The sequence below is a fragment of the Cyclopterus lumpus genome, chromosome 9 (assembly GCF_009769545.1).
Source record: "Cyclopterus lumpus isolate fCycLum1 chromosome 9, fCycLum1.pri, whole genome shotgun sequence".
NCBI classification, from domain to species: Eukaryota; Metazoa; Chordata; class Actinopteri; order Perciformes; family Cyclopteridae; genus Cyclopterus; species Cyclopterus lumpus.
This window is the reverse complement of record NC_046974.1, coordinates 13,776,951-13,804,499: the sequence shown is the minus strand read 5'-3', so window position 1 is coordinate 13,804,499 and position 27,549 is coordinate 13,776,951. Positions and strand designations below refer to the sequence as shown.

The following is a 27,549-nucleotide window of genomic DNA, read 5'->3' as shown; positions in this document are numbered from 1 at the left end:
GGCCAAGAGATCTGGAGCACTGCATGTCTCCTTTGAAGGTGGCATTTCCAGTTTGTTCAGAGGACAACTCACTTCATGCTCATTAGCCCAAAGCAGGAGTTGTCTCGTAACGAGGCAGTTCCACAAGGCCGAATAGATGAATGGAGATACTGTGATCGGACTTAATGATGACCCAGAGTAAAAACGTAGATGCATTGAAATTTGACTTCCTGCCGAGGATTCAATGAGACAAAGCTGCATAGGGCCGATGTTCCAGTGTGCTCTGGCTATTAAATGGCATCAATAACACCTCAGTCATTAGTCACATTGTGTTTGTACAGGTTTGTGTGTGTGGACACAGTCACCATTTCTCATTCACTCTTTGATGAGCACACGTCCACACGTGGCACATGAAGTCGTGTGAAAGTGTGGCAATCGTAAAAACTTGGTTTTAGTCAGTGTTTTATGTGTACTATTTTTGCAATCAAGGTGTTTTTCAAACCTTAAAGCTGGTGTTGGCCTGTGTCCTAATTTTAACCTAGAGATCATTTTAATGTTGATTATTGTGTTTGCAATGACGAATTGTGATGGTGCTTACTGCCTGAATCGTTTGCCATGTAAGGATTACCCATTGGGTGAGTCTGTGGTGGGAAGTGTGTCCTAGAGGTTTAAGTTGCTCTATCACTTCCAGGAAGACCAAGGAGTGTTTACACTTTGGCAGATCAGATGGCCACCAGAGTCCAGCAGGCTGGTTTCCAGACAGCTCTCAGAACTGCCATAGGAACCGTGCGATTGAAGGAACAACACTGTAACAGCTTGCACTTGTCATATCTGACAATAGTGAGCATGTTGATATTAAATACAACAGCACAGCTCTTTTGTGAACGATGTGCTCCTTTTCCAAATGTAACACATGGCAACGCAGGGAAACTTGCTCTGGAGTGATTCTTTTTTCTTCTTTTCAAAAGCCAATTCAAGAGTCCAAATAACTCTGTGTCAGGCAGAGAGGTAGCAGGCAGGTAAGAACCTGCTTAGCGATGCTAATGATCTGACAGAGAATAAAGAGAGGGGAACTGGTATATGTGGAGTGTGGCTGACAAGTGAATTAAATGCAAGTGAAGAGGTGGACAGCAAAGGCCAGGCAGAGCTGATGTAGGTGGGAAGGGATGTCGTGAGAGCAGGACTGAGGGCATCTGGTGGATGGCTAAATGATGGCAGGCGTACGGAGCCTGGGGGAAGTGAGAAGGAGCTGGAAATGGGGACAGAAAGCCAGGCCAGGCGAAACAACAAAGACACTCTCATGTCCTGACACCAGCCTGCTTCATCAAGCCTTCAGTCCAACAATCCTCATTGTTCCAAAGCACAAACAAAGACACATAATGTCCATTAAGAAATAGTGAAAAGCATGGATATTGTAGCCAATGATTTTTACACATGCATCAAATCATGCTTGAATCCACCCGATTGATCACACAGCACCTTTTTTTGTCAAATTAAATCATATAAACTCTGTCAGATAAGCATAGGGAGTGGTCTGGTTGGAAAAGAAAAGGCTCATTCAGGAGATGTGAAACATCCTATTGTCCCTATGAGTGTGGCAATGGACTATGGTAATGTTGTCAGAGTTTGCACAGTGCAATATGGAAGGCAGTTCAATATCAAATGTACACTGCAATTCACTTTTTTTCCCGTTCCACAAGAAGAGTCTCTGTTAACATCTTTGGTCCATCACAACTCTCCCACACAACCACAACTTTATTAGTCTCTGATCCTCTCTGCAGGACATATGTCTCTTTCTCAGTCTGCTCTAACTTAAAATGCATTGTAGTGTTTCATCTGTTTTACTGCTCTCCATAAAAGAAGAGGCAGTTCATTATTACAGTTGGTGTTGGACTAAGTCACAGTGTACCCAGACACAGTTGTGTGACATCACCAGGCGTGTCCTGGCCAAGTAACAGGTATGACAGCAGCGCTGCTCAGAGCTGTGCAGAGGCCCCAAAGTAAACATATCATTCATTTGGGAACTCTGTCAGATGCCCATCTTAGAGCCACGCTTGTGTGTGTAACCTCAAATTGAGAAATAAGTACATGAATAATCACTTTCCACCAATGCCGCGGTTCTTTAGAGGGTAAACATCTTCTAATTAATCTACACGTGTATGGCTTGATTATATTTATTGGTCTTTCACATTTTAACTCATTAGTTCAGTGAACGCTAACGGTGACGTTGACACAACAGACTCACACACTGCTGAACACAGGACTCAGAAAGAAGAAAACCAACCTCTCTGTTGAGTAACAGCAGTCTTTGTTTTCTGTTGACGAAGGAATAACACGTAGTTGCAATCAGCATGTTTATATATTTACCAATGAGTCCAATTCCTACACTGGCTTTAGGGACAAACTAACACCAGAAGGCCTCTATGTACAGGCTGTGCTGGTAATTCTGATGAAAGATCTGTGATGGAAATGCAAAAAGAACAGTGCAAAAGCAATTGGTTTAAAGGGGCCAGTATGAGAGTCTCCAGCAAACACCAACAGACTTGAGCTTCCTCAACAAAGATGCCTCTCCATTCAGGGTTTCTATGATATCACTTGTGGTTCAAATTAACATCCAGGTTTTGATATTTCTCCTTCCTGCTCTTATACCGAAGGCAGTAATGGAGAGAAAGACAGTTTATCTCACTTCCATGACTAATTATAACTTGGACAAGTTTCAATGTTATAGCTGAAGTCCAAACCTCAGAGGGTTCAGATGGCACCTTTCTCCATCCCGCCCAGAGCGCATGGGCTCATTTGTGCAATTGTGCAATCTGGAAATGTCTGACGGAGCACACAGAGCTTCAGGAGAGACCGATAATAAGTCGACTCAATGACTCAGCACTTGCGAGTCATTGGCTGGCGCGAGAAAGTAGATGGAAATTAAATGTTGCGAGACTTTGAAAAGATAGTATTTCTCTGCTAAAACAGAGAGCACAGACTTTCTGTAACATATTGGCTGTGATTTCTCTACATTGAAATATTCCAGAAAAGAAAGGCAATGTGCCATTTGGACACTGTACTCCATATCTGACTCGTGCTGTTTTTCTTTCTTGATCTTTATATTGCACTCAGTGACTGAAATCCATTACTCCAACTGTACTATTGTTTCAACATTGACTTTCAATCCAACAGTTGAGTTTTCAATGTCAAAAGTGTCTTTCAGCCATATACTACGAGAAGTAAAGTAATCTATGCAAATTCTAAATGAGATACCCTCTAATCCGTGCACACAAAGGAGTTTACAAATACCACTGACTTTATTTAAACTTTATTTCCTCAAACTGTTTATCTGTGGAGGACAAATTATCCACAACCTGAATCTTGTCATCACATGTCTGTCAGGTCACACAAGCAAGAGGGTGAGTTATCAGCCAATTTTCATTTTCTTTCCGACAATGCAGAATGACCTCTCTTTACTCCCAAAACAAACATAGTGGGTGAAGTAAAAGGTTCACATCTATCACAGATATGTATCATCAGAGGCCACGAGGTTCTCCGTTTCAACTGTGAATGTTGAAACATCTTCATACTGAGGGAGATGGTGATGTGCAGCTGCTTGGATAAGAAGTAATTTATGAGGATAATAATTGTGTGTCCTATACAATTATTTGAAGTGTTAAAGCAACACTGACATAGATTTCAAGTTTTAAGAAGTGTGAATAAGTGGATCATGTGTCAAATCCAATATTGAGGATGGATGCAGTCAATTCTTCTGCAAACAAAGAAAGATAATAAAAAACATCTTCATAAAGGCTCCTGATGTTGTCTTTATGAGGAAACACTAATACAGACTGAAATAACACTTCTATTCAAGCTCAATGCATCTCAAGGTCAGCTATATTGAGACACATGTAGGATGCCCAATGTAACTGTAGGACCACAGATGAATCAGTTCTTTGGAGACGTTATGATACATCTCTAGTGATGGTGTACTTGGTGTCAGAGATATAGTCCAGTTCCACACTGTTCACAACTTCTTTCCCCACTACGATTCCAATTACTGTTGGACCTCCTCACCAACATACATTGGTGTGACTGGTATGCGATCTAGTGACGAAAAAGAGGTTCAAATTGCTGAGTGAGCAGGAGAATCCACTGCAAAATGGTTGATCTCAGCGGGTCAAAGTGCTTGCCACCACATATTCTCAACATTTTGTAATTCCCAGAAAGGATGTCAGTTCACAAAGAACCCGGCACCATTATTGTATATGCTGTTATTGTTTAAGAATATCATTTAGCTAATATTGCATTTGCTCAACTGAAGGGAGAAAAATATTTTTTCCCCAGATGAGACAGGTTTTTGAGATGTGGGAACTGAGAGCGCTACAATGGCTCCTCTGTCCCCTCCCGATGTGTCAGACATGACTCAGGCTGAGAGGGAGATGATGTCTCATAGTAACTTCTCTGCTCTCTGCTGTGATGCCACAACAGCAACAGTAAGGCAAGGCAAGTTTATTCGTATAGCACATTACAACAACAAGGCAATTCAAAGTGCTTCACATAAAACCATTAACACATAATGCAAATGAAAACAAGATTCAAAAACAATTAATAACATTAATTAAAACATTCAAAACATTCAAAAAGCAAGAAATAGAATAAAAGTTGCCGTGCAGTTAGAGAATTAAAATACAGTAGTGAAATGCAGAAATTGATGAATATCCTTGAATCTTGTTCAATTAAAGGCAACAGCAAACAGAAAAGTCTTCAATCTGGATTTAAAGGAACTGAGGGTCTCTCAGGGTCTCAGCAGACCTGCAGCTTTCAGGGACTTTGTTCCAGATATGTGCAGCAGAAAAACTGAACGCTGCTTCTCCATGTTTAGTTCTGACTCTTGGAACAGAAAGTAGACCAGTCCCAGACGACCTGAGGGGTCGGGATGGTTCATAAGGTATCAGCAGATCAGACAAAGATCCAGACCCTAAACCATTCAGTGCTTTATAAACCAGCAGCAGTGTTTTAAAGATTTTGTAATTGTCTTGATATGGCTGTTCAGGTTAAGGTCTGAATCCATAACTACCCCTAGATTTCTGGCTTGGTTTGTGGTTTTTAACATCAGCGATTGAAGCTGAGCGCTGACTTTCAATCGTTCGTCCATGGGACCAAAAACAATTACTTCTGTTTAAGAGTAAAGAGAACAAATATGTGCCCTCACTTCAGTCATTTATATTGAAAGACTAAGACCCCTCTTGCGTCTTTGTCTCTACTTTTAGATACCAACTGCAATATATAGCCCTGTTGTATGAAAAAACTAAGAAACAAAACACATCAAAATTCCAAAAGATCTCCCACTTTGTAACCAATTAACTCACAACGTAACTTCCTGGACGTATCTTGAAAGTTTGAGAAACATACATGAAAGACTTGTCAGGATATTGTCATTTGTCTCTGATGGTTGCTTGACAGCTTGAAACAAACAGTTCCACACACACATATGTTTTATTCACTCTCTTAACTCACACGGGAAACGTTGAACTCATAATAACTGGAGAAAATAGTCACCTATGGTTTACACAGAGCTCAGGGCATCGTTTGTGCTCAACCCAAATATGTGCAGGCGGGTGTTAGCTTCCTCACTTTGTAATGATTACCTTTTCTTTTTTGTTTGCTGAAGCCGTGAGAATGTTTAGGTGCAGTATGACGAGTCTGTTAGTCATTTCAATTTCAAGGACTGGGTCCTCTTCATCTTTAACCTCCCTCTTGTGTTAGCTTTCTGTTACCATCCCTAACTCCCCACACACACCTTTGTTCTATGACCTGGAGTGTGCATCAAGGGATGCAGTAACAAGGTCCATATGTGGTCACTTCCTCCCTCCACTGCTCTAACATGAGGGGGCAATATTAACAGGACTACAGAATCCATTGATTTACTCTCAAAAGGGAGAAAAAAGACACTATGAGAGATGTGCACAATTATTATAGTTTATTATAGTGTAAACTATAGTAGCATAGTCATTTCTTAGCACAATAACTGTATGTGACAGTGAGATGTGCATGAAGCGCTTTGCTTCCCATCATAGATCATGTAATTGGGCATTGGAATTTGGTGAGGCGGATTCCAAATCCAGTCTAATTGAGCAAAACCGAGAAACCCAACAACAATGCAACTGTGACTGTAATGGTCTTCAAGAGAAAGAACCATTTGAAGGAAAACCTTGTTTCTTACAGTATTGAATAGCTGAATTTAATAGTTGTGGATCAACTGGTTCCTGCCAGTCCAGTGCCAAACCGTGCCTGTTGCAGAATCCATGCAGAATGGATCCAGTTAAGCTCCCACAAGTCAGATTTTGGCTGATGGCAGCATTTCAAATATTAAAGGAAAGACTGCTCCTTACAACATTATTTAAACTACAGTAAGACTCACAGCATATCGATTGCATCATGTGGGCTCAGTGGTTATAAATTAATTTGTTATGATTGTGCTACCTTAGAGGTTGATGGGAATATATATTTCCCGGGTATCATGTTATCAGTTGAGCTTTAAGTAAGTGTAAGTCTGTTAATGAAGAACTGCACATGTCCGCACTGAAATACAAGACCAGCAAGAGGGAATCATGGACCTGTGAAGAATCAGCCAGATGCTCTTCCACACACTTTTGATAGCTTTGTTTTGTGTTGTTTTGAGTTGTTGGAAAATAACTGCTGTGAATGATCCTTGGGAGAATTGGGATGAATAATAAGACGGATGGATGAATTACTATAGAATCACGCTACGTCACATGACATACATTCAGCTGAGACAAGAATCAGCAGAGGCTCTGCTAGTTTGCTAAGACCCGAGTCTCACTGACAGACAGGTCTGTCGGTCCTGGTCCAGCACTACAGGCACAATGAGGAACATGTGGTCTGACAACCTACTGCAAGTCAGATGTGTGAGAGGCGGAGAGATACACGTTCATTAAATCTTTTAATCTAATGCTCGGTTAACAGAACTGTGTGTACAAAAAAAAAGCATAACACATAATATTCAGTACAGTGAAGACTCTTCTATCCTCCCTCTGTATTGTGTTATACCTCCATCTAGTGGCTAAAGGTGAATACATATTTGCTCTGTAGCGTAACCTGTTGCCGACAACCAAAGTATGTTTTCATATCTAATACAGTACAGATGTGTTTTTGGTTGTTTGCTTTTAGATTATTTTATTTACATGCAGCAGATAAACAATTAAAAAGGCCTGATTGCCTTTGAAGACACAATCTGTTCTCTGTTATAATTGTATGAATGTTCTCATAAGTATCATAATTATTATAATTTGGGATATTAGTATGATTAACACTAACGAACACTTGCTGGTGATATTTACAGCATCTACATTTCTGTGTAAATATGGCATGTGTTCTTTACGGCAGAGATGATCTAAATAATATTTGTCTTTGTTAGCATTGAATATGCCATAATATCAGACTTACACTTTGACAATGAGAATAAAACATACCTTTGAAACACTTTTCATCTGTACTCCAATTCTGCCGAAGTGCTGATGAATAGTTACTTTCCTCCAACTACCAGCAGAGGGCAGTGTGACATAGTTGCCTATATTGATTGGGCAACCAGGTGAGTGTTTTTCAAGGTCAGTATTACAGTATCACGTTGATCTTTTGAACAGGTGAGAGTGTAACAAATTCATGGCATGGTTGTACTGAAAACACATATTGGTTTACTTTGAAATCAGTGATGTGACAGATGGTGATCGCCCTTGTGTTTGAACGAGTTGATGCTACGAGCAAACCCACTACATTGCTTATGATTTGCTTTCTCAATTCCAATCACATCAGCTAAGACTAAAGATGCCATAGGCAGTGTAGGAATACATTACTATTAATAAGCTCTCTCTCTCTCACACACACACACACACACACACACACACACACATACATACATACATAAATACAAACACAAGCACAGCATACACTGTGTCGGGGAATGACAAAGACTATTGAAGGGTTGGTCTGTCTTCAGCAGGGTCTGCAGTGGTTGCACCATTTGCTTAAATGCTGCCACACACACACACACACACACACACACACACACACACAGAGAGAAACCATCTCTGAACTCAACCATGAGAAAAGGATCTGAGCTGTAGAGGAGCTGAGTTAGCCGCACACACACACACACACACACACACACACACACAGATACACGCACACACTGAACGCCTGAGCCCCCATTGGTCGGCGTCTCTCCACCCCACCGCGAGAGTCTCTGAGGGGTCTGCTGCAGTACTGCTCTGCTCCAGGGGCCTGGAAACGCTGGAGTGAGATTTTTTTTTTCCCCCTTACTTCTATTTTTGGGCTGGTTAACGGAGGTCCACAGCCTCCCTTATTTTCCACTGTTTTCCAACATACTGGTTCCCAGTGTACACTGCTTGTACAGCTTCAGTGCCTTCTCTGCAGATACACACGGCAGTGAGGCCTGTAGTTCCGCAGGCAATATGATACCACTGAGACAACAAGAATCTGTGCAAACAGCTAGTGAGAAAGGACACATAAATTGCGCCTCAGCTGCAGGGCCTAGGGGCAGCAACCCAGTGCTCAGCCAGCCATGTAGACTCAGGCCACAGCTAAAAGAATTTGGGAAGGACCCTTCCTGCAGCCCATCCCCCCATAAGTGAAGACATGACTTAACCAGTCTCCTCTCGAGTGAGCAAGGAATCCACAACCAGAGTGTTGTTGTTTTGAGGTCAAACCCTCTTGATTTACATTTCCCTGCCCACTGTTAATGGAAGTCATTAAATATGTGCTTTATGTTTGGCTAATAAGACTACATCTCGTTGTACTTCATTTAGATCAGTATATGAAGAGCACAATCCACTCACATCACAAAGGCTAGAGCTCTGTTTATCTCAGGGGGTTAAACCTGAGGGAGACCACTGATATCAATAAATCAAAACAGGTACGACTACAGGTCATACGCAGAACTAAATTGTTGTATTGCAATGTGTAATGGACTTTGGGTTGTAAACATTTACACAGAAAATCATCATTAAAATGCCAGGCAGAGGATCAATCAATCTTATCAGAGGAAGCTCTTCATCGTCAGCCCTGGAGTAAAACAGTGTATCTGCCCACATTCATAAAATAGAGGGAGGTCCCTAATTCTACAATAGCCTATAGGGCTTCAGATTCATGTAGGAACCTGTCAGAGGGAAGAAGCATGTTTATGAATGAACAAGCTGCTTCTCTGCCTGAGTTCAGTGTGTAGTCTGTTTAGCAAACGGGTGAATAAGGAGTCCTGTGTGATGTGGAAGCATCCATCATTGCATTTGAATCATGCTGTGTTGCCTTTTACACATTTCCTTATTTAGGATGCATACATGAACCCCTTAATATAAACTTAAAACAACAGAGGTGTGGGCGAAAGGATGCCATTTGGGCTCCAGTTTGTGAAGCTGTGTTGCCTCCAGTAGCTTTTAGAAAGTTTCCACACTTCCAACTGTTAGTTGCTTTGACGGCTGATTGACAGCATATGATCTTCATGTTTCGATTTTTACGCAGTGGTTTGTGTGTCTCCACGGCCTCAGAGATGGGTATCCAGATTATTGATAGTGGTGAATGCCAGCGGGCATTAGAACAGCAAGCGGCCATCTGCCAGCCTAGCGAACTAGCAACCCCACCAGCTGCAGTCGCAAAACGCCCTACAAAGCAGGACATGCATGCAGCTTCTGACGTCTGCGGCCACACTGCGCTACAAAGCCCAGAAAACCCAGGAGCGGAAACAATGAGAATCAAGCTTATAAACGCCGCATAGGTCCACGACCAGCAAGTTTTTGAGAAGAGGCTTCCGTTAAGTGCACATCGGTTCATTTCGGATGACCGGTTCGTGCGATTATTTTTCCATGTTGAAAAAATATACATAAAAAGACTCATGCAGGGGCACTTTAATACCCCGACATGGCGACGGCAAGAAAAGGGAGAGAGCTTTTTACTATTTTGGAAACTAGCGCCGACACAGAAAGTAGCACGGTGTGCGACAGCCAGGACTCTCCGCTTAATCTTTCGGCCGATGTGAAGTGGTTTGAAATTCCTTACAGAAAGCCAGACTCGGACGAGGAAGACGAAGACGAAGTGCGGGAGGAGGAGGACGGCGGCGAGGGGGAGAATGGATTCACGAGCACAGCAGCAGCAGCCGCGGCGGCGGAGACTGCAGACGCGGCCAGCTTCGTCGCAGGAGGAGGCTGCAACATAATTTTGGTCACTGGTAGTAATGGGATCCAGCACGACGAGGAGGAGTACGCAGAGGACTGTTATTATTCTACCTCCACTAACTGCTCTGATACCAACTCAAACGATTCGGATATTGATTTCTCCGATTTTGAGGAGGAGGAGCGCAGGAGTTTTTTCAGCTTTGAAGAGGACTCGGACTCGGACTGCACTTCTGCCGACTTCTGGGGTGAACCTGATCAGGTAATTTCAATCGAACCATTCTCTGCGGTCAGCGGCCCTCAGCACTCGCTGGGGGACGATGCTGACACCCGTGACTATTTCCGGATACTCTTCCCAGATTCTCTTTTTGAACACATGGTAGAACAAACAAACAAATACGCCCTCTATCGGCAAAGGAGGAGTGGAAAATCCGACCCCCACTGGCACCCCACTGATATCAGAGAGATGAAAGCTTATGTAGGTTTGAACATTCTTATGGGCATCAATCAGCTTCCGGACACTGGCATGTACTGGGCCAGTGACATTTTCATAGGCAATGCAGGCTTTAAAAAAACAATGACTGCCAGGCGCTTTGAAAAGCTCACCCAGTATCTCCAGCTGTGTGACCGTGAAACTGAGCCGGTGCGTGGAGAGCGTGGGTATGATGCCCTCTTCAAGCTCAGGCCTCTCCTTGATGTGGTGGAGAACACCATGTGGGATGCATACACGCCCAATCGCTGTTTGACCATAGACAAGTGTGCCATTGTCATGAAGGGACGTTTCTCCCCCACCCAGTACATGCCCTCCAAGCCCCTGAGCAAAGGGCTCACAGTGTGGATGCTGTGTGACTCGCGCACCGGCTACTGCCATCGGGCCAAGATGTACATAGGCAAGCCCAGTGAAGACGAGGCAGCGGCCTCCCTGGGCCACAGGGTAGTGACCTCCCTTGTGCGCGGCCTGGAGCGTCAGTACCACCATCTCTTCATGGACAGCTTCTTCACCTCAGTGCCCCTCCTCCAGCGGCTGCTGAGGGACGGACTGTACGCCTGCGGGCCCACCCAGCCTGGGCGCAAAGGTTACCCAGAGGTCCTGCGTCCCCGTAACGTCGGAAAGCTGTCACAGGGTGAGTTCTACCAGTGTCAACGTGGCAACCTGGTTGCCACGGTGACACAGGATGTCAAGGTGGTCAACTGCCTCTCCACTAACTCTGCTCCTGGGATCGTGGGCATCAGTCCGGGTCGGCAGCAGCTGGAGACAGACGGAGAGGGTGAGAGTGAAAGCATGAACTGCTCAGGTTTGTCCTTCGGTGTACCTCGACCTCTGCCCTTGCTGTTGTACCAGGAGAACATGAAGGGCGTTGACCTTTGTGACCAGCTGAGAGAGTGCTACCAGGTTGGCAGGCCATGTAAGAAGTGGTGGCGCTATTTCCTGTGGTTCTATGTCAATCTGTGCATCGTCAACGCCTACATCATCCTGAGGGAAAGCCGAGGGGGCACGCCACCGGCTGGCTTCAACGGCAAGCAGTTCACTCAGCGCCACTTCCGGGTGCGCCTGGCGCAGCAGCTGATTGGAGACTACCAGGGGGCAAGGGGCATGGAGCGGGCAGCACGCAAGAGACACGCAGATTCCCCCATAGAGTACGGACACCGCCTGGAGCGCATGTCAGAGCGCTCTCGCCGCTGCAGGAACTGCACCAACAAGGGACTGCGTCATGAAAGTGTATTCGGCTGCAAGATATGCAACGTCCACCTATGCAGGGGAGGGTGCTTCTCTGAGTTTCATAAATAACATTAAACTGCTTTTTGTTTTTATATCCTTTCCGTAATCGAACAACTTGTGTCACAGGATTTTTTTTAAACAGTAAAACTATTTGTAATTCCAAAGGTTACCACTACAAGTGCACAATATAGTCACAGACTTTATGTAGAACTAGTTTTAGGATAGAAGTATTATTGCACGTATAATAGAGAAAAAAAAAAACTGAGAAACTGTAGATTATTTGAATTAGTATAGAATGTTTTGGCAACTTGCCTTCTGTAACGCTGACAGAATTGCCTTGTGTCACTTTTTTATACGTTTAAAATAATGAGAAGGATTTTATATGAAAAAGAAGAAATCAAACTTTTCTGCACTTACAATAGATCAGAAAATGTTTACTACGGGAAGTTTATCTCTCTCCTTTTCCAAAATAAAATATTCATCATGATGTACTTCACTGAATCACCAGTTATTTTGTGTGTGTGGTATTGAAGCATGGATAACATCACCATAGTTAATATAAAATGGGGACAATAATGTTAATATAATAAAATCTGAGCTTAAAATTAATTTACACTGGTTTGAATGAGGCTCAGTTTTAGTGGCTCCTGGTCCTTCACACACGGAAATCTGTGTGTCTCTGGGCCTTCAAGGGGACACAGCTTGGAGCAATTAGAGAGTAGAAAAAGCCCCTCAGCACTCTCCAGCAAACGGACCTTGTAATGCCATCTCTTTCTCCAACCGCACTACTTGCACAGAGCCATCTGTGGCCCTGCTCTACTGGGTCCAAACTCAAAATGTGATACTTGTCACTGACTTGATTAAAAATGGAAGAAAGATGAGAGAAAACCCACTCTTTGGTAGAAGAATCTTTATGTGGTTTAAGTGGTTAGAGAAAGACAAAACGGTGAGCATTTGAGTCACCTAAATCAGCATGTACACAATTAGTTAAAGGATAAAGGAGGGTGTTTGTTGAAAGCTGCCCATGCTATCCCAAAAGAGAAGTAATTAAGAATTAATTGAATGAAGAAATATTTGTGACTAGTGTTAAACATGATGTGTATTTTCATCAAAGCTTTTCTGCCCACTGTTATTAGGCTGTATGCAAGCAGAGATAGGCGCTTCAGCAGGTTTGACTAGCCGTCTCTCTCTCTCTCTCTCTCTCTCTCTCTCTCCCCCTCTCTCTCCCTACTCCTCAGGCTCTGCTGTGCCATCCTACACATTTACACACACACACACACACACACACACTACACGCATACCCTCCCTTCCCCTTCACTCCGTTCTCTTGCTGGCTCTCTCAGCCGTTCTCCAGCTGGGAGAGGGTTAGTCAACTGGACGGCCATCCCGCTGATCTGCGGGAGCCCCTTTGGGGAGTTACCATGGCAACCGTGGCCGATGAAGACAGGGAGTCGCCAGCAGGCCCGCACGGTTGTCATGGTGCTAGCTCTGGCTACGGAGGTGGGAGGTGCCAAAGGCCACACCTCCCTACCCCTTCTCCAAAACCAAGCATGGTGTGTGTGTGTGTGTGTGTGTGTGTGTGTGTGTGTGTGTGTGTGTGTGTGTGTGTCTGTGTGTGTGTGTGTGTGTGTGAGAGTGTGTGAGTGAGTGTGTGTGTGTGTGTAGGGAGGGAGGGAGCTGGCTGGCTGGCTGACAGCCTGCACACTACACAGAGCCAGACTGGTTACCAGGCAGGCTCTGCTACAGCACAGCCGACACCATTCCTGCTGCCAAAGAATGAACAGAATGACATGAAACTGCTGCTCTGGAGATGTCTTCATGCAGGTGTAGGATTCAGGCATTCGAGGAATCTGTCTCATATGTTCTGCATCACACCGAATCACACTAAAAGTCACTATTCTATTTAATTTAAGAGCCACCCTGCTGCTTTGCAGATATCTTCATACAGGTGTAGGAGGCATAATTTGTGTTTGCATTATCTGCACTGCATACTGTGCTACTTAAAACCAAATCATGTGCTGTTCAATCAAACAGCTTTTAGACCCTGTATTTTCCATTTGTCCAATAGTTGCAGAATTATTTCAATAGCTGTCAGTCAGTCCTCCTCACCCACATGGTCATTATACTATAAAGTTATTACAGATACTTACAATAAGTGATACATAAAAGCTGTTTGACATACGATTTGAATGACATTGTATGTGTTTCCACTCAAATATTAATACATTTGGTAACCGGCTCAAGTGACAAGTCAATTGCAGTAAATGTGAGTTGAAATATGAACAGCGGTGCAGAGTACATGTCCACCTGAACAGCAAGATTTGAAACCTGTTTGTTGGTCACTCTTGTGCTGTTGTATTATTAATGTTGTGAGTAATCTCTGTTTTGTGGGCTGAAATCGTGAAGACTTATTTGTGCGTCAGAACCAAACACTGTTCTCTCTCTCTGGGTTGGTGGGTGTGCTGTGGGCTATGTGGTGTCACAATAGCTATATCTAATGTTTCCAGGATGGATCCCAACCATAAAATCCTCAGCTCTCAACATGCTTCCCCTCCTGGGCAGGGAAAGATCTCTGAGTCTCCGTCAGGAACATGGGTCTGGTTTCACTTAAGAACTGCTGCTTTGGTAACACATGTACCGATAGAATTGTGAATGTGCCTTTGTTCAATACTTTCCTCTGTTGCTAAATGAGTCCATGGACGAAGATGAGCGTGAGAAACCCCCAACATCTAATTCTCCCTTACTGAGTCATTGTTTGTCTCTGTGCTGAGATGTATGAATGTTTATTCCCACCACTCACGATTGGGATGACAAATGACTTCTTAACTGGAAATTATTCAAATTCATTCAAATTCATTAGTATCTCACACAGAAGAAGTCTGTCTTTCTTTTTATTCGTTTATCTTATTAAAGGACTTCTTCCCCTAACATCAAAATACAGCTTTTCACATTGGCTATACTCCAGTGCAGTAGAGAGTAACTAAGTAAATCTACTTTAATTTAAAGTACGCATAAGTATAATTCTTAGGTAGTTGTACAGATTTTGTAGTTAAGAACTTAATTTCTTCTTTCCTACCCATTAAACGTCACTACTTTACTGTGTATAAAGTATAAAACTAGTTCCACCTCAACCAGCTACAAGTGTGCAATGTCATATGCATAGATGTATTCATCTTATAATGTCAAAGGTGGTAAAATGTAATTCACAGGTGTGCCCGTAATAGAGTATTTCTACATTGTGATATTGGAACTTTTACTTACTTAAGTAAAGGATCAGAGTATTTGGTTCTAAGTCCGAACACTCACACTCACAGATGACACACATCTCCATCTAGTGGACAAGAGAGCCTACAGTGAGTTATAAGGCACGTGAGGTAGTTTGAACTTAATTAAAAGCACAATAAACACTTATTCTGTGTTGGTATGTTGAGTCCTGTTGCTACTTGTCATTAAACATGCATACAACTGGCTCTTCATCTATTGAATAAGTTTTAACCAGGAATGGATCGCTTTGGTTGTTGTTGGTGTGGTTTTGACAAGCCAAGCAGAATGACCAGAGGAAGTTGGATCTCTGAGTCTCCTGGGACATTAAGACGGACCTGCAACCAGAGAAACAAAACTTACATTACTGTTCTGCACTTTATCCACTTATCATTGGGCAGTACGACTGCTTCGCTCTGGTTCCCTGAGAGCAGGTTGTGAACAGGACCAAACAGGTCGGGCTGTAATACGACACTTTGTTCAACCATCATTAGTGTGCAGGCAAGCCATGAGGGCTGTCCCCTTTAGCCCCTCCTCCCTCTTTCTCTCCGTCTCCCCCCCGTCATACAGCCAATGTGGTTATGTTGTTGTCATCATGCATGGCACAGTATTGGCGCATTAATACCTTGAGTCTGTACTCGAGCTTCATCATGCAGCAGTTGAAGAAGGTTGGGTGGAGTTGTGGAGGGATACTCAGAACTTTGGTGATGGACTGGCTGGTCTCAGCTGCAATGGGGTCACCTGTCCCAAAGAGAGTTTCATTTGTGTGTACGATCCTCTTTGACTGAGCAGCAAAGGTCTGCTTTTCACACAGGTAGAATGTGGGTGTTACTGCACGTGCAGAGTCATTGAGTACCTCCACAGAGACCCCCATTGCTTCACCTGTTTGTATTTAGGAAGAACATAACAACATTAAGGTTTTTTCGTTAAGACCACTCAGAGAAAAATATATATTCTTAGTGAAATCTGTTTACCTTGCTTTACTCCCAGTGACACGGAGGTAACATTCATAACAACCTTTGCAGAGCCAGAAAATGAAATCCTGGTTGCATATTGTTGCTCCTGCCAAATAGAAAAGTATGCCGTCAAGAAGACAAATCTTTAAATACCAGTTTGAGCTGACATTAGCTCCATGGATGAATATTATAACATAGTGTAATTATAAACCTGAATACATATGTGGGAAAAGAAAACCGGATTCAAGTACAGAGGCAAATCTATTCCATACCTTTATTCCGATGATTATCATTTCTGATTTGGAGGCAAAAGGGAACTCAGACTTGGTCAGAAAGGGGAACTCCGTCTTGGTTTTGTGGACAAGCCAGATCGACTGAGTCAGCTGCGCTTGCAAACTATATGTTATTTTTCCCCATTTCCCCTCATAAGATGAAGGCATATCTCTGAAAGAAAACATTCCCAATACATAATAAAGATTATTTTATTTAGTAGGTACATGTGTATATTATAAATAGCATTATAAATAGATATTCCACACTCACGTATTTGGAATCACAAAAGTAAATGGATACATATTTCTCCCAGAGCGGATGATTTCTGAACCTTATGAAAAGAAATATTTTTTTGTTAAAGGCGCATTCATTAATTTGATTAGACATATACAAAAATCATTGAATTCAAAAGCTTTATGCTCGTTTTTTTTGGCACTGCAGTGTGACAATACTAACCATCTCCTTTGTTTTTATCCTGAATAATAATATGCTCAAAATAAAAGTATTTCCTCCTGTCCCTGTGCGTCCTTGTGGCTTGTCCTTCTTGTTTGTGCCATGTTACTTTAGCTTTTCCTTTGGCTTTGACCAAAAAACACTGCACTTTGGTTCCCCCGCTGGTCAGCACTGTCACCCTGCCAGAGAGGGTGTCACCGGGAGAGAAGGTGCCTTGTTCATTCACCTTGTTGTAATCCACCGAGAGATGCTTTACAGTCATGATGAGTCGACATCTAATAACCTTAAGTAAGTGAAAACTGGACGATCCTCCTTTTGTGCTAAATAATTCCTAAACATTTACCGATGGTATTGAAATGGGGCCTCTCGTCGATGAGCAAGGATCAGGCAAGGTGGACTCATGTACCGGAGCAGTGGACCTCTCCACGAGCTGTATCTGTGTCACACCATGTGATCATGGGCTGCAGGTGTCAACTTTCACACAGGTAACTCTAGCCGGCAGGCTTGCAGGCTAAATTAGGTCAAATAAATTGAGAGATTGGACCAAAGAAACATCTAGAACAACTTGGTGTCAAAGTAAAAAGAAATTGCATCTGCTAAAAGTGTGGCCTGGTGGCACCAGATTGAAAGTCAATACACGTTCCTCGACCTTTCTACTGATGTAAGAGAATGCTGTGTGCCTTAAACTTGCCACAGCTTGATGATGGAGCAGTTCAAGATGGAGGGCAGTTGTTTTCCATTGGTGGCAATCTGCATTGTCACACTTTGTTTGCTGCGAGATGTTGCAGGCTCAATCTTCCCTTTTAAAATAGAATTTGTGCAACATATTGACATATATAGAGAAAGTAGTCATACAATTAAAGTTAGTTAACACATTTCAATTTCTCTGTGGGTTTATACAGACGGATATCAATAAAATTGTGAGTTGAAACGTAAGATAAAGTTTAGGTCTTTTTACTGGCCAAATGCAGGTGTGAATATACAGCCACCAAATAATTTTTTTTTTTAAAAAGGTTAAGAAAATATAGTAGCAACTAACTATTCGAGAAAAGTATGTAATGTATAATTTTAGGAAACATCTCCAATACATATTTATGTACAATGTAACATGAACATTGTTACTATAAGTTTAGTCAACATTAAGTATGTTCAACGGCTGATGAAAATGTATTTACTATACACATAATAGTGACATTCTAAAAAGGAAAATTCCTAATTAAAAAAATTAAATCAATTGTTGGCACCAGTATGACTAGAAATTGATAATAAAAATATATATGATCACTATTGTTAGAATCAGCCGCGTTATCACAAAATAAGAAACCCATTTTATTTAAAGCATCTTAAGTTACACAGCTGCAAATATTACAAACAAACATGAGCATAGTAAAACGCAACGTAATCTCCAATCAACTGCACTGTGTGCACTTGAGTTGCATCGTGGGTAATAGATGCCAGATTTTGAGAAAAAGAAAGAGGAACAGTCAGAATCAGAATCAGCTTTATTCCATCTTGCATCTACCAATGTTAAATGAATGCACGGCCATATCTGTGACGTATTTACAGTGCACTTGAATAGTTGCTAGGAGGGTACATTGCATGTGCTCCATAGGGAGGCGGGGGATCCTCAGCTTGGGGTGCTGGTTGTGGTTGAGGCTTCATGCTCCAGGGTCCTTGGTCCTGGTCCCCAAACGCTTCAAATCCAAAAGCAGCAGCAGCAGCAGGTGGTTGTTGTATAGCGGGGACCTCAGAGGAAGGTAGGATGACTATAGGGAGCTTGATCTCTGGATTCGCAGCATATTTGAGATTTAGATGGATCTGTGAAAAACATTGCTGATGTTATATTGTTTTTTTATATCACCAGAAGATCGTACGGTATTGCGTACTGTGTGCATTATGGACTCCTTTGTGTTATATGGTTTAGTCATCGGGTCTTTCTTTTGTTTCTTAAAATATTCCTTTGTATTGTTTGTTTTGTTTTGTTTTGTTTACTATATGTTCCTCTGTCTGGTGTTTGTGGAATTCATTAGGTCCTTTTTACAAGTTACTTTTAGTATTTTCTTGGTCATTTTAAAAATAGTCAGTGAAGAAAAATTTGTAATTTGGTATATTTCCTATCATGGCATAAGTGCTAAGCCATTCCCTAGAAAACATTTGTTGATAATATCACTCTCTCACTTTATTTTTATATCACCTGTAACTGAAAAATTAAACCTCATTCACTACCTAAAAGTACAAATAAGACATATTAAACAATGAAAACCGAAATGTGGAAAATCCCACAAGCTTCCCATCAGTGGCTATTCTAACAAAGCAGTAATCAATATATGAAGGGAATGGCTGAATGGCTCAGAAAGAGGAAATGCAGGATTACCTTCCAGCTTCTGACAATATAAGGAAGTTTACCTTCAGCCTGTACTCATGCTTGAGGATGGAGCAGTTCAAGATGGAGGGAGGTAGTTCCCTGGGGATGGTGATCACCTTGGTCACAGTCTCTTTCCCAGATGCAATAGACTCAATCTTCTGCTTAAGGATATTATTTGTGGAAACTCTCCTTTGGCCCTGGGCAAAGAAACTCGTCTTCTCATACAGTATGAATTTGGGCTTCACTGAACGGGTTGAGTGGTTGCTGACTTCCACTGTGACTTGGAGAGCCTCGCCTGTAAAATAGAGAAAAGAAAGCTGGTCAATTTGTAGTCCCAATCAGTATTTGATAGCATTAGGATAATGTGTATGTATGCCCATGTAGTGTGTTTCTCTATGATAGACAACAGGTTGACCACATGCCAACCAAACAGAAACATGTGCTATGCTGTTACTGAAGACATTATTAAACATTAAAGAGTAATTAAACACCAGGCTGGCCAGTGATTGCAAAAAATCAACCAATGAAGAGCATTCATTGTGAAACTACTATTAGTCCGACAGGATATTTAAGCAAAAGCTCACTCCAGGCCATTGCATGTTGTGATTATATCAAGTTGTCGGGCTGAACAATGCCCCTTGGCAGCTTAGAGCTATTTATTTTATAAAACAGCCATTAAGTATGGCAATAGTAAAGTTATATGCACATTATGTGAATAGTCATCTATTCATATTAATTTGTTCGGTGGAAGTGAGTTGCTTGGCGTGGCAAGCAGTTGCTGAATTTAAATGACCAGTTTTATACATTACTATCTACCATGATCCAAGATGAGCATTAATATATAAACCCTTCAAAGGTTAACCATACATCCTTGCAAATATTAGCGCTATATGGAGAAAAAAAACGTTGGGCCAAATATATCAGCCAATATTAGCTTATTGAACGTATCAATGTGTATGTCGCCAATTAGTAACAATAACTGTTAGTACAGACATTTCAAATAGTTTCACCATTACACCATTGTATTTTAAATGAAATATCAGTCAGGCTAAATATAGTAAATATAAACTAAAATCCAATACAATCTTCTTGTATCTGATAAAACCTGTTAGAATACAAGTTAAAAACAATCATTAAGAACATAAACATAATGTCTCTGTGATGTCGCTTAACAAGATTCTCTTTCTGCCTAATTGGTTGTTTCTGGAGACTAAACACTGGCGCTGATACAACTTCCCTCTTCCCATGGCTGAATGTACCTGTAGTTAAACGGCACCACTTGCACCACCGAGACAACTTGTTGAACCTGTATTGACCGTCTGTATATACGGATGTGTAACTTGTTGCATGCTGGTTGGTCATCTAACTGTCTCTCTAGAAAAAAAGATTTGAGCAGTTGGAGGAAGAATGGCTGAAGATGCAATGTGCTCTTCTGATCATAGTTTACATTCAGCCCAAGTCTCAATGAATCAGGCTCTCATGGCCAAGCAAACAGTTTGACATGTGACTCAGTTCCTGACAGTTCCTGTAACTCATGGTTCCTTGATGAAGCATGTACATAGGTAACGGAAAACATTCTTTCAATTAACACATACCTGCTTTTAAAAAATAATCATGGGAGGTGTGTCGTGTTACTGAACAAGGAAAGGCTTGTGAATCTGAGGGATTAATTATTACCTTGCTTGTATCCCATCCGCTTGGTGTGAACATCCATTGAAATGTTTCCAGAGCCGAAGACTTTGACAGATTTATCCTTACGCCCATGCTGAGGATTCTATGACAACAGACCCCCTGCCTCAGATCAGAACAATCTCTTCTGCTTGGACAATAGTTATCATTAAATGGTTGCAGTTTAGAAGAAGACGTTTCTTACCATGAGTCTGGGAATATCCATGTCTGCTTTGGACACAAATGTAAAGTGGGTTTTTGCCTTTTTTTTCAGCTTCATTGATTGTTTAAGCTCTGCCTTCAATTTATGAACAATTTTGCCTTTGCAGGCTTTGAAAGATGATGGCATTTTCCTGTGAAGTGCACATATAGAACATGTAAATGACATGAAAAAGAAGTAAAACATCTGCTTAAAAGAAGATGAAGTAAAGAACTTGCACCTTTCAGGAATCTTGAAGGCGAAAGGAAATGCATGTCTTCCTTTACCAATGAACTCGCTGCCTGTAACATAATATGCATTATAAGCTCTTACTAATTAATCATTGTTTAAAATACTTAGTTGTATTAAATTTACACTTTACCGTCTTGTCTTGCCTCTCTCAAGATATGTTGTTTGACATCGTAATATTTCTCATTGGCCCAGTACACTACAGTATGATATTGTCCGTAATGTTCACTCCATCTGACCCGAGCTTCTCCTATTGCTATAAAAACAAGCGATTGGATTCTGGTTTCCTTAGAAGCCTCTACGATTATTCTCCCATTCACGGTATCTCCATTTGTGAAGGTGTTTTCGCTGTTTATGGCATCATATTCAATTGCGAAGTTGTTAATTGTCATTTCCCTCAAAGAAATACGCAGCGGAAAATCTAAATCTCCAAACAGAAAGACGAGGCTTGTAAACCCCGAGCAGCTGTTCCACGCAGTTTATATCTGATCTCAGGCAAGCACATCTTGTTAAACCGGTTTTTCTCTGCTGTGTCCTCAGGTGAGAGACACACGCACACCCATTTACTGGAAACTCACCAGTTTATACAAAATAATAAACAATGGACCAATTACATTGCAACTGTACTGTGATAGTCAGAGCAATCAACCACTCAGCTGTTGAGAATGAGCATGCTTTTTTGATAACCACCTGAGTGGGTGGAGAGTGACACCTGTATTTTTCCATTGACAAACTAATTCCCATTACTGTACATACACTTGCTATTTGACATAGTGGGTTTTGAGTCCAAAGGAAATTACAGTTGAATGACCTGGACTGTTCACAGTGGATCAATGGAAATTGAATACATGACTAAAAGAAAGTAGTTTCACCAGCTTTTCAGTCAGTGTCCGTCACTATACTCACACAAACTATGTTGTGGTTGATCATAATCCATAAACCTCAACAGTCATTTGGATCCATTTTTTTTTTGCGCACGTTAATACAAATTACTCAAGCCGTGTTATCTCAGACATTTCGGGAGGATGCAAGTGTAATATTTTTTTTAGGATGTAATTTTCAATATTTGGCACCACAAATAAACTCCCAGTTGTGTTATTGTATTTGGGTGGCAGCATGAGTTCCAGTGACACTGACAGGGCTTTAAAAAGGAAAAGAAAGTGATTCCCTTAAAGGACTTTTTTCTAAAGTAATTGTAAACACAAGTAGAAGCTTTGTTACATTCATGTATTGCTTAATAATCACATTAGTTAACTTGTGGAAAGCAAATGGCTGTTCACCCATTATGAACATCTCCTTCTGATGTGCTGCATGGCAATATTAAATCAATAATATATTCACTGCCTATGATGTGTGAAGACCAAGGACTATGGTTTATGATTTTTATTTTTACTCAAGCTCTCCTCAGGTGTGTACCACAGCAGAGGTGCCGTGATGGCATGAGTGAGCACAGTCAGCTGTAGCCAGAATAACCTCACCTGCCCCAGCTGAGGGTCAACATTTCCTCTTTGTAGCTTGGGGCCAGACTCAAGTATGGTTTAAATATTTGCTGAACAGGTATTTTCGTATTTATTAAATAAATGGTATGCAATACCCAATCCAGCTTTTTAAGTCAGTATAAGATCAATATCTGCTATTAGTATTGGTGCAACTCCACTATCAATATTGTTCCACTATTGTCCAATAAATAACTCACCCCTGTATAGAGATAAATGAAGCTACACTTCATTGCAGCGGATAGTGGCGGGTTCTACCAAACGGGTTCCCTCAGACCACAACGTTTTGAAAGATATATTTCCGTTTAAAGAAACAAAGGCCCTCTAGCACAAGATTATACATAATGGTCCTTTTGAATGTTGTAAGAGCAGTGCATATATCATAACAAAATGCAACGCTAATGAATGAATAAAGTAACATACTCTATTTTCATACTCCCGTCACTGATATTTATAGCCAGAATCCTACAGCAGAGGGTACATTCCATATGCTCCATAGGGAGGTGGGGAATCCAAAGGTACGGATGCTGCTGGTGGTTGTGCTGGTGGTACGATGCCCCAGGCTGCCGGGTCTGTGCGCCCAAATGGTTCCGATCCAAAGCCAGAAGCAGCAGGTGGTGGGGCCAGCACAGCAGGAACCTCAGGGGCCGGCAGGATAACTATAGAAAATTTTATCTCTGGGTCTGAGGCATATTTGATATTGAGGTAGACCTGTAGAAAATATGATTAATGTCACATAGCTGGATTTGGTTTGAGCACCAGAATAATCATTATGTATTTTGTGCATTCACGATTATTTACATCCTGTGTGCATGGAAACATTCTTCAATTTATTCGACTAGCTCTGTAAAACTTGAGTTTCTCCACAAATAATCACACAAAAGTACCACGTCAAACCTTGTGTTTACCAGAGATGTGCTCATAGTTTTAAATCAATAAAAGAAATCTTGGTCGAAAGAGAACGATTCGCAGTTGCAAGAGACACTCTTCTTGGTAGATATAACATCCAATGTCCCTTTTCATTTTCTATCTTGCTGCTATATAATTCAATGATTATATGTTTTAAAACCAGTTAAACATTTGGTCAACAACTTATTTCAAAGTATAATTTTCGATATCTATCCTCTAAAGCCGGTCAGTCGTGTAGTGTGAAATCTACAACGTTGTATAGTGAAGTTGGCTTTACCCTGAGTCGGTACTCCGCTTTGATGATACTGCAGTTGAGAATGGAGGGCTCCACATCAGAGGGGATGGGGATGACCCGTGTGAAGTTTTCCTTGGAAGATGGAGGCATGGGCTCTCCCACCTCTTTAAGGAGGTCTTTAGTACAGACTTTTCTGTTCCCTTTTGCAAAGAAGCTGTGCTTTCTGTACACACAGAACTTGGGCTTGATCGTGCGAGACGAGTTGTTCTGAATGCAGGCCATAACTTTTAATCCCTCTCCTGCAAACCATACCAGAAAAACAATCAAAACAATCCTTGGCATGATGCTTACATGTATCAATATCACTTCATGGGCTGTTACCTTGGAAGAATCCTGATTTTTCAAGTTTCACATCCATGGCTACCATTCCCGAGTTGAGAAATTTCATTTTCTTATCCTTCGACTCGTGCTGTGGTTTCTGAAAGAGGACATCATTTATTAATACACTTAAACAACAACCGAGAGAGAGAGACAGAACACACTTAACCCAATATCGTATATGCTGGTGTCTTAAATGTCCACTTTCAGTGACTGCCAGCCAAACAAAAGCTGTGCTAATTAAGCCAATTCAACTCTACCAGTGACACAAAAAACATCTACATTTCAGTCCATAGCTGAAGAATGATAGTTCACCAGCAACACTGGGTATGTTGTGTGCATTTTTAAAGCTTTGTTTATGCAGTAGGGGTTTGCATACTGCAAAGAATCAACCAAATATATCAACAGCTGGAGGCAGTGGAGAATTAAGCACATTGCTAACTGCACCTCCTTGCAGGTACTAAAGAAGGGCTGGATTGGAGTCATTCAACTACTTTCACCAACACATGCCGGTTTGGAATGACAGGAATGAAGAAGCACATACCATCAGCTCAGGGTCAATGGTCTGCACTTCCTTGGACACAAAGTTGATCTTTGTTGACTCTTTAGTGGGGATCCTCATTGATCTGCTCATCTTGGCTTCCAGCAAGTACACAATTTTACCAACGGAGCCTTTAAAGGAGGAGGGCATATTCCTAAAGCACAAGAGCAGAAAGCCAGAAGAACATGACTGAATATATTTTAATGCATTGCACATGCAAGACAGTAGGACTAAAATACATAAATACAACCTTTGACTTTTCTAAATGATTTAATTAAACCTCAAATAAAACTACTATTACAATACCTGAGGTTGATTTATTTAGATGTTTTTCCAGAAGATTATATGCAAGTACCATATTTTCATTGTTTACTTTTTTTTACAACTATACGAAATCTATAAGAATAATTACTTACTGGAAAGGTATCTGAAAGCTGAATGGGTAAACATGACATCCTGCGGAAACAACATGGTTGTCTGAAAATCAAAAATAACTTGTTAAATATAGCTGCACGCGGCAATTGCAGGTTCTGACCCTTTTGTTTTCACAGAAGAAGCAGCTCAACTGACAAAATCAAAGCCGCAGTTGTGGGCTTTACAAAGATGAGCAAAATCACCTTCGTCGGTATTAATTCCACCTAAAGAAAGATCAATCATACTCTTCCGTGACTAGGATCAAAGTAAATTGTAAATAAACTTGCATAACAATTTAGCGGCCTTCCGAGAACTCAACCCACTACAAACGCCATTCACACCCAATAGCTATTGATACTGGTGGGGCCACTGATTTGAGTGGTTTGAGAATATTGTGGTTTAACATTATCATGAAACATATCCTGCACATTTTGCACAAAGTCACACAAAAAAATTTGTGTGACTTTGGTCTACTTAACAATATTATTCCAATAATGATGGTAGCAAACGGATAACTGGTTTAAAAGGAGATGTCAATAATGTATTTTCCAAAAAATAAATAATGGCGGAACATCTTGTGAACATCATTTTGACAAAATGGGTTTTTCAGTTTGGCGCAACCTAGTGGTCGATTTGTATGAAACATTCAAGATGCGTTTCAGGTATTCTTGTGGAAATATCCTGCCAGTTTTGTGGTGATTGGCCCAAGGATAGGCTTTTGTTCAATATCATAAAAACTACAAAAGATATATGGACAAGCTTGGACAGAACTGTGATTATAATTACATATATCATCTCCGTGTTTTGTCAGTCGTGTGTGGTCGTCATCGCCTAAAGAAAAGCAGAACAATGACTTGGCAGCAATAAACATTCGTTACCCGAGTTATAACATGTGTTGGATAGAAAAGTCAGATTTTATGACAGAATTATGATAAACCCAAGGAAATTCCGGACATAAAACTAAGCCATTCATAAATACATGGCGAAATGCCTGTGCCTTCTGTAAATGTTTACGTTACGCCGTTAACAGGTTACGTTTGCGCATGCGCGACGGCCAAAATTATTGGCAGCTGCTGATTCTTGGCATTTTGCCAAAAAACAATCTCCGTGAGATCGGGTTTTCTGTTGTTACCCTTCAAAACAAGAGGTCAACATTGAGCATGATTTGGGAGTGGCCGTATCAAGCCTGCAACTCCGTTCAAAAAAACATTTGTAGTTGACACACATATCTGCACACATTTTGTTTTGCACAGGTTGCACGTTATTGTTATCATAACATACCATTACCATTATTATAAAAAGCACAGATGGAGGAGTTACAACAAGTTATTTCAATAAAAAGTCAGCATAGACCATTTTGCATGAACATTTTTCTTCCTCCAAAGTGGGGCATGACCACTGAACCACTGCATTAAACAACTAAAAGAAAACCCTCACAACTGAGAAGACATATTTTTGAACACATACAGTTACATCATTTGAACAACTAACCAATTATCAACATTATATAATGTATTGTCTACTGACTGATTTGACAATATGATCATATTGTGTTCGCATTTTATAATCCGAAGCGAGTATAACAATGGACTGTACATTGTGTGTGCAAATTATGTGTGCAACTCTGCACTCACCTTTGAGATCTTTGTCTTGAATGAAGAAATGTTTGATGCTGAAGTACTTGTCCTTGGCGTGGTAAACAACAGTAGTTTCTCCATACCTCTCGCTCCACAAAACGTGCGCCTTCCCTTTAAACTTGACCGACAGGGCGTCTATTGAGCACTCTTTGGCCAACTCCAGCGTGACCTCGCCGGACACGCAGTCCCCACTGGTAAACGTGTTTTCCTCATTCACGGGGTTATAGGTCACTTTGAGGCTCTTTACGGTGCTCGGCATCATGCGTCCTCTACACGGAACTCCCCCCTGATGTAAAAAGACAGGAAGTGCCAGCTGGAGTACATTAAGACCAACTTCTTCTGCGATGGGTGTGTCATATTCCAGTCCAGAGGAGGGACCTGATCACATGACCATCAAATGACTTACAGTAGTACAAACAACACCGTGGAGGATTTCCTTGTTGAATATATTTCAGTTAGGCCACTGGAGCACGTCGTTGTTGTCTGCGTAACTGTAAAAGGCACGTCACGTGACTACCTCTATAGTGTAAACACTTCTGTGAAAATACCCTGGAGGGTTTGAACCAAACTTAAATGTATGGCAATCTTTTTGAGTAGATATATATATATATATATATATATATTGTTTT

The 27,549-nt window shown here is 41.4% G+C and overlaps 3 protein-coding genes across 3 annotated transcripts; 1 reads left to right on the top strand and 2 right to left on the bottom strand.

The window, feature by feature from the left end:
* Window positions 1–9,915: 9,915 nt before the first annotated feature.
* On the top strand, window positions 9,916–11,955 carry LOC117735918 (piggyBac transposable element-derived protein 4-like). The gene has a single exon (XM_034540837.1). It carries the CDS (start codon window positions 9,916–9,918, stop codon window positions 11,953–11,955), a length of 2,040 nt encoding a protein of 679 aa, XP_034396728.1.
* Window positions 11,956–18,313: 6,358 nt separating this feature from the next.
* On the bottom strand, window positions 18,314–21,730 carry LOC117735952 (arrestin domain-containing protein 3-like). The gene is made up of 6 exons (XM_034540884.1): window positions 21,444–21,730; window positions 21,303–21,363; window positions 21,068–21,215; window positions 20,872–20,968; window positions 19,236–19,489; window positions 18,314–18,647 (listed from the first exon to the last, which is right to left on the bottom strand). Exons 1-6 carry the CDS (start codon window positions 21,700–21,702, stop codon window positions 18,390–18,392), a joined length of 1,077 nt encoding a protein of 358 aa, XP_034396775.1. The 5' UTR covers window positions 21,703–21,730; the 3' UTR covers window positions 18,314–18,389.
* Window positions 21,731–23,249: 1,519 nt separating this feature from the next.
* LOC117735951 (arrestin domain-containing protein 3-like) lies at window positions 23,250–27,312 on the bottom strand. The gene is made up of 6 exons (XM_034540883.1): window positions 26,918–27,312; window positions 25,286–25,346; window positions 24,873–25,023; window positions 24,332–24,428; window positions 23,993–24,249; window positions 23,250–23,517 (listed from the first exon to the last, which is right to left on the bottom strand). The coding sequence occupies exons 1-6, from the start codon at window positions 27,180–27,182 to the stop codon at window positions 23,272–23,274; spliced, it is 1,077 nt and encodes a 358-aa protein (XP_034396774.1). The 5' UTR covers window positions 27,183–27,312; the 3' UTR covers window positions 23,250–23,271.
* Between the last annotated feature and the right edge of the window lie 237 nt (window positions 27,313–27,549).